At 40.9% G+C, this 12,704-nt stretch overlaps 1 protein-coding gene across 2 annotated transcripts; it reads right to left on the bottom strand.

Annotated features, from left to right (window-relative positions):
- Window positions 1–79: 79 nt before the first annotated feature.
- Window positions 80–12,319, bottom strand: klhdc10 (kelch domain containing 10). Of its 2 annotated transcripts, XM_058417407.1 has the most exons (10): window positions 12,072–12,319; window positions 9,080–9,172; window positions 8,143–8,364; window positions 7,722–7,876; window positions 3,923–4,071; window positions 3,254–3,338; window positions 3,084–3,150; window positions 2,948–2,995; window positions 2,382–2,521; window positions 80–1,883 (listed from the first exon to the last, which is right to left on the bottom strand). In XM_058417407.1, the coding sequence occupies exons 1-10, from the start codon at window positions 12,154–12,156 to the stop codon at window positions 1,674–1,676; spliced, it is 1,254 nt and encodes a 417-aa protein (XP_058273390.1). In that variant the 5' UTR covers window positions 12,157–12,319; the 3' UTR covers window positions 80–1,673. The 2 variants fall into 2 exon arrangements, with proteins under 2 accessions (XP_058273390.1, XP_058273391.1); XM_058417408.1 differs by lacking the exon at window positions 9,080–9,172 and having other exon boundaries at window positions 82–1,883.
- Window positions 12,320–12,704: the final 385 nt, after the last annotated feature.

A 12,704-nucleotide genomic window follows, 5' to 3' on the forward strand; every position in this document is an offset into this window, starting at 1 on the left:
CAAAACAGCATGACTTATTCCATCAATAAATTTATTGATTTCCTATGATCAACACAAATACAGGTATTCGATTACTGCCTTAAAACCACATCAGCAGGGAGCAGAATCCAGTGGGGCCTTTCATACTCGAACATCAGTCATGCAGAAATAAAAATTAAAAAAGAAGGGCGGGGCGAATACTTCAGGTAGGTGCAGCCCTGATAGACTTATAGCTCTAATTTATGATGGGAGTTTCACACTGTGGCTATCAAGTGTCTCTTTCCTTTAGCAGAGTTTAAATGAAAGGCAATACAGTTTAGATGAATCAGGTTGAACTGAGCTTGATGTCAAGATATGATGACATGAAGCTTAACTGACTTGGTATTAATTAATCAGGGACGTCCTGAAACATTTGCTCTGGTTATAGCGGTTGCTAGTTTTACGACTTTAAATAGTAGCTTTAAGTTAGATGCATGTCTTAGTGCTCGCGGAAATGAAGTGCTCATGCTCCTGATCTCACGTTCTTAAAACTAGGTTTTATCGCTGTCTAATGATGATACCGTGACGTGTTATATCAGGTGTCTAAGAGGAGGCTCTAGACTTCCTCCTGTTGTTATTTTACACAGAGCAGCTTTGCTTGGTTTAAGTGTGAAACAGGTCATTTAGTGTCGTCTGGTCATTAGTGCATCATCATGTGGTTAGTCGGCGCGGATGCTGGTATCGGAGCATTTTTATCTATCAATCAATCAATGCATCCTGTCTTATAAAAAGGAAATGGAGGTTTAGAGTCAGGGTTATAAATGTCTATCATTTCAGATTTAAATAATTTTTTTTTAAAATATGTAAGGTGCTTACTCCAAGGCATGTCATAAATGAAATATAGCACATTTTAGTCAATTCCTTGAAAAGGCACTGAATCAGATGAATTAATCTAAACGTCATCATTTAAGGGTCTTCATAAGGGGAGCGCAGATTTGGCAGAGAAAGAAAATAAAGCGTTTTTTTATTATAATAAAAGCATTAAAAGTAAATTAAAGAGCACCTTATTCACAGTGAATAAAGATTCGGATGAGACAGAAGAACGGAAAAAATACACCTGCTCCCGAAGGAGGATATGACAATTATTTTTTTGTGCAGAAATAAATAATAAGAAACAAAAAAAAGGGGGCTGGACTAATGGAAAGCAGTGTTTGTGTGATTGCTGAAGAGTATTCATGTAACATTAGCTAGATTAATCAGCATACTAATTATCTGCTCTGCTACGCCACACAAACCAGCTTGGCATTGCACATGGAGATGTTTTTCTTTCCGCGGCCGTAGTCGTAGCAGAAATGAGAAAACCTCCTCGAGCAGCAGCTCTTGTTTATCCGGAGGCAATCGGGGTTTATCCGACTCGTCCACAGTCGGCGAAGGCCAAAAGAAACAGAGGAGTGGAGAGGGGGAACCTGAAAGACAGACCACTTCCTAGACGATATCTTAAATAATTAAAAGTACAACGGAAAAGAAACAAAAGGCCAACCCGCAGTTTGTTTGTTTTTTGGTTTTAAGGCAGGCTACATTATAAGGATATATTCCAGAAGGAGAAGGAAAGGAAATTTCAAAAATCAATCCTGTATTCCTTATCAGACACTGGCTCATGTGTGTCGTCCATCCTCCGTTCCGAAATAGATTGCGTGCGTGCTTGGTGATAATCCTCATTTTAAGCGTTCGATGAGTTCCTGTGTGAGGCCCAGGTTAAGCAGCTGCATGGTTGAGAGCTGTGCCAGTTGAGGAAATGATTTCAGCAGTTTTTCCCAGCACAGCTCCAGCAGACTCGGGACCACCAGCCAGATCTTAAACAGAGAGCCAGTCCTCTTGTTCTCGTGGATGTTCACCACGCCTCCGTGGATGTACATGCAGCCGGCCTAAAGAACAGACACGAGAGCGAGAGTTAGAATAGTAGAGAGTACTATTACAAGATGATTAAAGATCAAAACCCAGTTATAGAAAATTATATATCAAACCTCACATCTTCAGCAGAATACCATCAAGCTTTTATTAAATCAATTATAAAGTTTCACAAAGTTTGTGCTCCATGTTTAGGTGCATGATTAGCACCATGTTTGTCAACACACACACATGCCCTTAATTAATAATAAATCCTTAGCTTGGATGCGAAAATGTTAAATCTGGTCCAATGTCATTGGTTAACAAGAACAGCAACTTGACATGTTAAAGAAACCCTAAATTCCTCTTTTATAGATTTACAAAGCGCTGACACTGGAGACTCCTTCCAAAAATACTAGCAAGAGTGAGACGCTGCTCACCAGTCCAGATTATCGTTATCATTTTTACATTTCAGTAAAAAAATTGAAAATCTCTGGTTTGTGAACTAAGAAATAAAGTGTGTGTGTTGCACTGACCGGTGTGACAGCAGCACAGTGGAAATACGCCGGCTCAGGCATCACCGCAGGTAGTTTAGTCCACTGGAACGTCTGCAGACTGATCTTCCACAAATCGTCCAGGATCAACTCGCCGTTATAGCCTCCGCATATAAATACATCTAAAAAAAAAGAAACAAAGCAAGCAATCCATAAAGATGCACATATAAATCTGACAGCGAAATACAGAGATTTTTATTTCAGCCTCCAGTCGCTGCTCTATATAGTAAATAATAGATATCAGTTGGTGGTGCAGCTAGCATTTTAAAATCACTTTTCTTGTCATCAAACATTCTGGTAGGAGATTTGTCGTTTGTATATAAACTTCAGCAGCGTTTATCTGCATCATATCAGAGAAGATGAGGGAGAAGCAGTGCATGCTGTTTGCCACAGATAACATGACCTCTGTCATTTGCATATAGTTCAACTTTTCTAAACTTTGCCAAGTTGCTGCTGTGGACACTCCAGTTCTGATTGAAAATGAACGATCTCTGGTGGCTGTGAATCATTCTATGTGTGAATGCAGCATAAAACACTATGTGACTTACCATTTTTAATCTGGACACAACTATGACATCTCCTGGGAGCTGGGTAACCTGTGGGTTGAGGGGGAAAAAAAAGTATCAGAAAATATGCACATCCTGCCACAAAATGTCTACAAACCCAAGAGAAAACAGATCTCACCTATTCTTTCATGAGGCTTTGTTGTGATCTCCTCCCACGAGTTTGTTTCAAGATTGTAAGCATGAATCTGAAAGGCAAAAGGGAACAATTTCAAACCCAGGATGTCTGGTTGAAGGCGTATAGACATCTCTGAGACGATGACGATGAGCATCAGAAACACTTTGCTCTACCTTGTCTAAAGGGTAGGATGTCCAAGAGGTTCCTCCTCCTAGGATGTATATCCTCTGTCCATCATGTGCTATCTCATGCCTGTATCTGTTGGAGACAAAGCTAGGGGTTAGATGTGCATGAGGTGTTTTCCCCTCTCAGTATCTGACTCTGGAATAACATCTTGTGAAATATGTTTAATTATTTGTTTATTTTTATTTGCTTTACGGCCATTCAGTGGCTATTTCAGTGAAATAAAAAATTAATAATAATAATAATAATAATAATAATAATAATAATAATGATGACTGCTCTATAAAAAATTCTTTAAATTTCTATTTCTATTCTTTCAAATTCTAAATTTGGTGCTGAGGCATTAAATCTAAGGCACTCGAGAGTGGATGAATCGGATTTTTCTCCTGCACTCTCATCACTTCACTTCATGTAATTCATTGCAGAGAAAAATCAAACATGCTTTAAAACACCAGAGCTCTTGCAGTCGTCATCAAAACGTTCACACGTCACGAATGGTCATCGTAGGAACACGCATTGTGCGGGCACAAGAACTATGATCCTATAGAGTGTACCAGGCTTAAATTTGTTCCATTTAAATGGCTCGAATCTGGGTCTATAGCAGTGAAAGTAGAAATCCAAATCACTGGTTTGAATTCTGGAGGTCAGAGGTCACTCACCGCTCCTCCGGCAGGTCATCTGGAGGGTTGTTCGGTTTGAGGTGAATCCACTCTCGTGTGGTGAGGTCTAGTCTGTGTAGATCTGTGCTGTAAATGTAGCCCGTCGTCCCTCCAAACACGTACAGGAAGCCGTTTATGATGGCCATCGCCTGCACCAGGAAACAAAAAGAAAAAAGATTTACTTCTCTGGCAATAAGAAAGTGGAAAGCAAAATGGCAGATTTCCAGTTTTGTATCAGACTTATTTACATGGATGAAGTAAGAGGAGACAACATAATAAAACAAACTACTATAAGATAAATCATTACTGTAAGATAAATCTGCTGTAGAACGTTATGTACATTTTTACTCCAGCAGAATGAAAAATCATCCATGGCTACATTCTACACTCTGATAAAACAAATTCGTCATTAATTATTTCGATAATTAATGGTTCTTGTTCGATTCTACAGAGAACCTTTGAGGGTTCCACCAAAAGGGAAACCTTTTAGAACAGCTTCAAGGCTGAAATTTGAAAAAAATGCGTACTTGGTCAGCTTTTCTTCAATCAGTGGACCCTTTCTTTACAAGAGGGTGAAGCTCAAATTAGCAGATTAAGAGTAGATAAAATCCCAATATCCCACAAGTTACAGGACCTTGATTTAGTACTCAACTTGGCACAATAATCGAATGTGCTGGATCAAGCACCATTTTAAAAGGTTTACTGCTAAACTGAAAATAACTCTGCAGTACGACAAGGGCTATTAATGCAGCTAGGACTATTGATGTATTTGCAATATACTAGACTCCTAGTAGTCGTTTATTTGAAAGATTTCTTTTACAAATACTTGATTTCTTTGGGGGAAGTTTATTGTTATGCACATAAAGACAGCTTTAAGCAGCTATAGCCAGTGAAATTCCTGTGCTACAGTTGTACACGCTGACTCAGATGCAGTGAAAAAATGCTAAGTAGCTCTTATGTGGTACAAAAAGTATTTTAGACTATTTAAGATTATTAATGTGCTCTGAAGAAGCGAAATAATAAACTGTAAACAAACAGGTACATAGTAGGAGATATATTCAGTACAACCAGTCTAGACCCTATTTCAGATGCTTAGGTGTACTCAAGAAAAATCTGGCAACCTCACAACTCTGATCTATATGCAAGTAATCTGCACTGAGAAGAAAATAAATAAGGTTTTGTTGTACAGCACAGTGCGTAGCAGCAGAACATTTCTCTTTGTGTGCATTTCGACTCCGGCACAATGAAATATCATCTGTAACTCCATTCTATACTCTTACAAAACTGATTCCTGATCGATTAATTAAATAATTAAGGGTTCTTGATTGATTCCACATAGTACAGCTTTGAACTCTGGAAACATTCATACAGTACAGTACAGAAGTTTAAACTCGAATCAAGTGCTTCCAAAAATGGCTAAATCCTGGCATACAACATAAGTGCATGATCAAAAATACCTCCAGATGCGATTCAGAATTGGTCCAGAACTAACGTCAGTAATCCAAATCATTAGACATGGAAATTTACAGGCATTCAGAAACAGTTTACATGCTGCTGCCGCAGTTCATTTTCACTGCAGATTACCTTATTATGGCTGTTGTGGAGACAGGGTTCATGACTCATTTAGTTCTTCATGACTGGAGGTACAGTGGATCATTCACTGATGTTGTATGTGTTGGTTTGGCAGCTGATTTGATATTACAAACATCTGTATTGTTTAAATATTTACAGGCCCCCCCCCCTTGATTCTCACTTTATTTCTGCAGATATTAAAGCAACTTTTATACACACACCGATCCGGCATAACATTATGACCACCTGCGTAATATTGTGTTGGTCCCCCTTTTGCTGCCAAAACAGTCCTGACCCGTCCTGCACTGTGTATTCTGACACCTTTCTATCAGAACCAGCATTAACTTCTTCAGCAATTTGAGCAACAGTAGCTCGTCTGTTGGATCGGATCACACGGGCCAGCCTTCACCCCCTTCGTGCATCAATGAGCCTTGGACACCAATGACCCTGTCGCCGGTTCACCACTTTTGATAGATACTGACCACTGCAGACCGGGAACACCCCACAAGAGCTGCAGTTTTGGAGACGCTCTGATCCAGTCGTCTAGCCGTCACAATTTGGCCCTTCATCAAACTCGCTCAAATCCTTACGCTTGTCCAGTTTTCCTGCTTCTAACACATCAACTTTGAGGACAAAATGTTGACTTGCTGCCTCTAATATATCCCACCCACTAACAGGTGCCATGATGAGATGATCATCAGTCTTATTCACTTCACCTCTCACTGCTCATAATGTTATACCTGACATTTATAACTATATTTATATTAAAACAGCACATATACCTATATACACTATATTGCCAAAATTATTCGCTCACCTGCCTTGACTCGCATATGAACTTAAGTGACATCCCATTCCTAATCCATAGGGTTCAATATGACGTCGGTCCACCCTTTGCAGCTATAACAGCTTCAACTCTTCTGGGAAGGCTGTCCACAAGGTTTAGGAGTGTGTTTATGGGAATTTTTGACCATTCTTCCAGAAGCGCATTTGTGAGGTCACACACTGATGTTGGACGAGAAGGCCTGGCTCTCAGTCTCCGCTCTAATTCATCCCAAAGGTGTTCTATCGGATTGAGGTCAGGACTCTGTGCAGGCCAGTCAAGTTCCTCCACACCAGACTCTGTCATCCATGTCTTTATGGACCTTGCTTTGTGCACTGGTGCACAGTCATGTTGGAAGAGGAAGGGGCCAGCTCCAAACTGTTCCCACAAAGTTGGGAGCATGGAATTGTCGAAAATGTCTTGGTATGCTGAAGCATTCAGAGTTCCTTTCACTGGAACTAAGGGGCCAAGCCCAGCTCCTGAAAAACAACCCCACACCATAATCCCCCCTCCACCAAACTTTACACTTGGCACAATGCAGTCAGACAAGTACCGTTCTCCTGGCAACCGCCAAACCCAGACTCGTCCATCAGATTGCCAGATGGAGAAGCGCGATTCGTCACTCCAGAGAACGCGTCTCCACTGCTCTAGAGTCCAGTGGCGGCGTGCTTTACACCACTACATCCGACGCTTTGCATTGCACTTGGTGATGTATGGCCTGGATGCAGCTGCTCGGCCATGGAAACCCATTCCATGAAGCTCTCTGGAGGTCTGTAGCGATTGACTCTGCAGAAAGTTGGCGACCTCTTCACACTATGCGCCTCAGCATCCGCTGACCCCGCTCCGTCAGTTTACGTGGCCTACCACTTGGTGGCTGAGTTGCTGTCGTTCCCAAACACTTCCACGTTCTTATAATACAGCTGACAGTTGACTGTGGAATATTTAGGAGCGAGGAAATTTCACGACTGGATTTGTTGCACAGGTGGGATCCTATCACAGTTCCACGCTGGAATTCACTGAGCTCCTGAGAGCGACCCATTCTTTCACAAATGTTTGAAAAAACAGTCTGCATGCCTAGGTGCTTGATTTTATACACCTGTGGCCATGGAAGTGATTGGAACACCTGATTCTGATTATTTGGATGGGTGAGCGAATACTTTTGGCAATATAGTGTATCTATGTCTACACACACACACAGACTGTGACAAGATAATTTGTTCCTATCACCTGCCCCTGTAGGAGTCAGATTAATAAAATCGGGAACTGTTAATCTGAAATAGCTTTTGACCAGAAAGGGATCTTAATTGACAATTTCATGCTTCAAAAATCAGGTTAGATCAGGAAAAAGGAAATGACTCAATTTAGACTAGTATGACCAAAGTGTTTGGTGTGAAGGGTTTTCACCTGTCCATATATCCGGTTGGGTTTCTTCCCTCTACAGTTGAGCAGAGACCACCTCTTGTATTTGACGTTGCACACGTGAACGTCGTTCCCGTTGTTTTCTCCAAATGGGATTCCAGTACCGCCAAACACAAGCAGGTTGTTCCCGTGCAAAACAGCTGAAGAAACATAGCTTGTTAATAACCTCATCTGTATCTGAGGTATACATAACATGATATACACTATATTGCCAAAGGTTTTGGGACACCCCTCCAAATTATTGAATTCAGCTGTTGATTCATGGCGTGCAGTCATGTTGGAACAGGAAGCGGTCATCCCCAAACACTGAGTTCCTTTCACTGGAACTAAGGGGCTGAGCCCAACCCCTGAATTCAATGATTTGTCCCAAAAACATTTGGCAATTTAGTGCAAGCTGTTGAATTACCTGACATGGAGGCCAACTCTGTAGGCATGTAGCCCTCTGTGCGGATCTGCTGCCACGTCCCTGTTGCAAAGTGATACCTCCAGAGCTCTCTGAAAAGAGGGTAATCCTCATTCTCCGAGCCGCCTGACTCATCAAAGTCGGGGTTGTAGCCACCAAACACGTATAAATTGGTGTTGTCGGCGACACAGCGGTGTCCGCTCCGCGCTGGAGGGGCTCTGTGACCTGCAGAGACAAAGTTATGAAGCTCTGAGAACGGGAAAAATGCCGAATCTTAATGACCGTATTAGATGATCGCTGTCAGTGCTTCTGGAGCTGTTTGAAGGAAAAGGGTTTTAGATCGCAGGTTTGCTGTCAGAACCAAACTTCAAGGCCACAGTGGCATTCATATCAACAGGGATGAGCAAACAGCAACATAGAAGTGTCCTTCAACCAATTTTCGCAAGGGGCTGGGTGGACAAAAACAAACAAAGACGTTAGCTTGGGAAGGTTTGTTGTGAAGACGCTGTGGAATGAAGAGAAGTTTTCGTCACCGTAGTGAAAACGTGATTTGGACTTATGACATAACGGACAAGGACGAGAAGAGGAACACAGATCAAAAATGAAGCTGGCTTCTATGAGCAAGTAACCACACCCTTGAAATGTCTTAAGGCAAATATTGAAAAAATAAATAAATAAATCTTTCATTTTTATAACAGGTGTGAGTACTTACACACAAACACTTACACACACATTCAGGGGAGGGGGGCAAAAAAAAAGAAAAAAGAAAATTCTGCCCTGATCCGGCACCGCGATGGTAAAAGCTAAGCCGGCAGAGCTCAAAAGAGAGACGGTCGGAGGGGGACAAGCTTGCAGAAGTAGTGAGAAAACTCAACACCCTCCCACGAGTCTGGATTTCAGGATAAGTGGGGTTCAATTCAAGGGCTGGCGCATTACCCACCTTCTCTTAAAAACCTGTTAGGGATCCGCAGGCTGGAGCAAGGTTGAGCGAGGATTCGTCGAGCCTGAAGCCAGCGAGCTTTCTTCTTAGAGCCTGTCACCACAATCACCGCAAATCAGACAAACAAACAACAACAACGCAGGACAATGGCAGAAAACAAACAGAACATACACACATACATGCACACGACTACATCTGTCGTATATCTGAGAACGACCGGATCCGACTGGAACAAAAGGCAGCTGATGAAAGGTTCAATACAGAATAAAAGCTCAAAAAGGCACAGCGTCTCTCAGACAACAATCACACTGTCATCTGTCTTCGCTCGACAGCAGAGGATGACAAGACGCTTTGTGTGTATAACATCTGGTCCCAAAATACAGCACTGTGTTATACCCCACATTTTCACAATGTTACTACCACGTGAGCTGGATGTTCAAAAGAAATCAGTCAATAATAATGCTGTAAGAAAGAAGAAATAAAGCCTGACAGTGTTAAGCAATACAAATGAAGCAGATGCTGCAAAATGAAACGGATGCTGAATTCTCGAATCTGATTGGTTAGAAAGTGCTGGTTACTTTCGTTTTTATCATCACATGGCTCGGACCATAGTTCCAGCTGTTAACATAAACGGCAAGTTAATGCACTTCAGCTCGGGCAAGTCTTCAAGAGAGAGAAGTTTATGTTGTCCAGTTTCCCAGTAAAAAAAAAAAAAAAGTTGAACATGGTAACTGTTGGCAGATACGTGGAATTAACACAATCCACAATGTGTTGTTATAATGGAAAGGGGGCGGGTGTGACACAGCTCAGGTTATTTTCGTATCACACTAAAGTTAGTTATATGCTTGCTGAACTTGTAGCGTGACCGCATTTGCATATTTCATCGTTGTGACTGCCAACGTTCTGTACTGTGGCTAAGTAAACATCATCCTGATGATAAAAGTTCTGCAACAACTGACTGCCAACCTTTACAAGTAAACCTACTGCTTCAAATTCCTTTTAATAACATTTACTGCTCGCTGTTGTATTTCTCATCATCATCATCATCACTCCATGTAACCTCTATTTTGTATATGACCAAATCCCAAACCCTTTTTAGTTGATACACCATACTGCCAAAAGTTTTGGGACACCCCTCCAAACCATTGAATTCAGGTGTTGTTTTTCAGGTGTTGGGCTCGGCCCCTTAGCTCCAGTGAAAGGAACTCTTAATGCTTCATTTTGGACAATTTCTTGCGGCCAACTTTGTGGGAACAGTTTGGGGATGACCGCTACCTGTTCCAAAATGACTGCACACCAGTGCACAAAGCAAGGTCCATAAAGACATGGATGAGTGAGTTTGGTGTGGAGGAACTTGACTGGCCTGCACAGAGTCAACACCTCAACCTGATAGAACACCTTTGGGATGAATTAGAGCGGAGACTGTAAGCCAGACCTTCTCGTCCAACATCAGTGCCTGACCTCACAAATGCGCTTCCAGAGCAATGGTCAAAAATTTCCATAATCACACTCCTAAACCTTCCCAGAAGAGGTTTAGCTGTTATAGCTGCAAAAGGCGGGACAACTCCATATTACATTCGTGTGCATGTAAAGGCAGACGTCCCAGTTTTGGAATGGCTCGCAGTCTCTGCTCATGTTGGAACAGGATGGGGTCATCCCCAAACTGTTCCCGCAAAGTTGGGAGCATGAAAATGTCTTGGTATGCTGAAGCACTAAGGGGTTAAGCAAAACCCCTGAATTCAAAGATTTGGAGGGGTGTCCCAAAACTTGGCAATATCATGTATATTAGGGGTATAAACATGAAACATCCACACATGATGCGTTACAATATGACGTGATTTTGATTCTTGAGGCAACAATTTGTTATGCAAAGATATCTGCACGGATTGGATATGATTGGATTCGGTAGACTTGGATAGATTGTTCAGGATCAGGGTTTTAAAGTGTCCAATCATTACGCCTGTACTATATACCTGAAATGTCTTCAAATACCTATGCGATATTTTTGTCTCCATCCTACTAAAAAATATCAGAGTTTCTGATCATCAGTGACGTACAACACTGTTTATTCTTTCACGGAAACCATTTTTATGACTAAAATGAACATTTACTGATGTAAAAACCCAAACATTTCCTAAGACTGAGGCTGAATTTGCATCCTTAAACATGTTTGCATAATTTCCACATTTGAAGTTCTTCTTTCCCCCTGGGTAGAATATTACCACATAAAAAAACACTGTTTGAGATGAGTGAATATAAGGGACTGTTTTTAGGTTTTGGATATTAAAATAATTAATATTTAAAATAAACAAACATATATGAAAGCAGAAGGAGGATTTCTCACTCGATTATTCCAATAATAAAACATTAATTCTGTCATGAAGGTCAAAATCAGGTTGGTTTTCGCTTTCTGTGATGTGTCCTGAGGGACTTCAGAGCACAGGTGACGTGAAAAGTGCAGAATTATTTACTCAAACAAACAAAAACAAAAACAAACAAACAAAAATACGCAAGAAGGATTTTCCTGACAGGAACCTTTAGCGTCTCTCAAGGAGGTCAGCACGCGCGCAAGTAGCTCGAGCCCCAGCGCGAGCCCCCCTGGTGCGCGCGCACAAAAACAGACACAGTCGCTAACTAACCAGATTAACCAGTATAGCGACTACTAACTAATTCCACACCAATACATGTCACCGTTGGCTATCGTTTACATAAAGTCCCATTGTTTTCAAGCTAGTCAAGTTAGCTAACGTGAGAAAGCCAGCTAGCAACAAGCAGCCAATAATAACTAGCCACACGGCTAATTTAGCAAACATACGCTAAAGCTAATTTACCATGACACGATACTCAAACAAATTTTTTTTTATAGCATATTAAAGTGTGACGCTTATTTTAGTAGTCATGCGACAGTATTACCAGAGGAATACAAGTCATTTTTATCCGCTGTTGTATTTTATTTTTGTTGTTTGTTGTATTTTCTTTTCTCTCCACTGACCTGCCACTCGGAGAGGAGGACTCCCTGACAGTTTCTCAAATTTATTCAGCTGCTCCGGGCTCTGCGCATCCTTTACGGCCGACATGTTTGGCAAGGACGAAATCAAATCATCGAATAGATTTTTAGCTAAAACATAAAAACACTTTCTTTACGTGCAAAACAATGCATTACAAACAATAACGCGTCCCATTCTTCACGGATACGGAGCCATCCGCTGCGGCTTGACGGTGAAGGCAGAAATATTTTTTTTCCAAAATGGCCAAAGGAGCGAGTCCGGGGGGACTTTTAAATTTTCAAAATAAAGGTTTTGCCTCGGCATGATGACATCAAGAGGCAATTTAATGCGGCTTGGGCTTTGCAGATGTATTTTATTTTATTTTTTAATTTAATTAATTTTATTCTATTTTATTCTTATTATTTATTTTATTTGTAATAATATGTATTTTATTTTATTTTATTTTATTTTATTTTATTTTATTTTATTTTATTTTATTTTATTTTATTTTATTTTATTTTATTACAGTAGCTGGATAAAGTTCTGAGAAATTATCCTGAAGTGAAAGAATAGATAATGTCTCACAATCTCAATTGAAAGTCGAAGTACTGATCCAAAACAAAGTACTTTTAAATGTA

Source organism: Hemibagrus wyckioides, linkage group LG19 (genome assembly GCF_019097595.1).
Source record: "Hemibagrus wyckioides isolate EC202008001 linkage group LG19, SWU_Hwy_1.0, whole genome shotgun sequence".
NCBI lineage: Eukaryota > Metazoa > Chordata > Actinopteri > Siluriformes > Bagridae > Hemibagrus > Hemibagrus wyckioides.

Bases quoted from the DNA above. Each gene is read 5' to 3' on its own strand.
- klhdc10 (XM_058417407.1), bottom strand. From the start codon at position 12,156: ATGTCGGCCGTAAAGGATGCGCAGAGCCCGGAGCAGCTGAATAAATTT. The intron at 4,072-7,721 runs GTGAAAACCCTT...TTCCTGGTGCAG, and splicing joins CCAACCGGATATATGGACAG to GCGATGGCCATCATAAACGG. The intron at 1,884-2,381 runs GTCAGTGCAACA...TCTGTTCTTTAG, and splicing joins ACTGTGCTGCTGTCACACCG to GCCGGCTGCATGTACATCCA.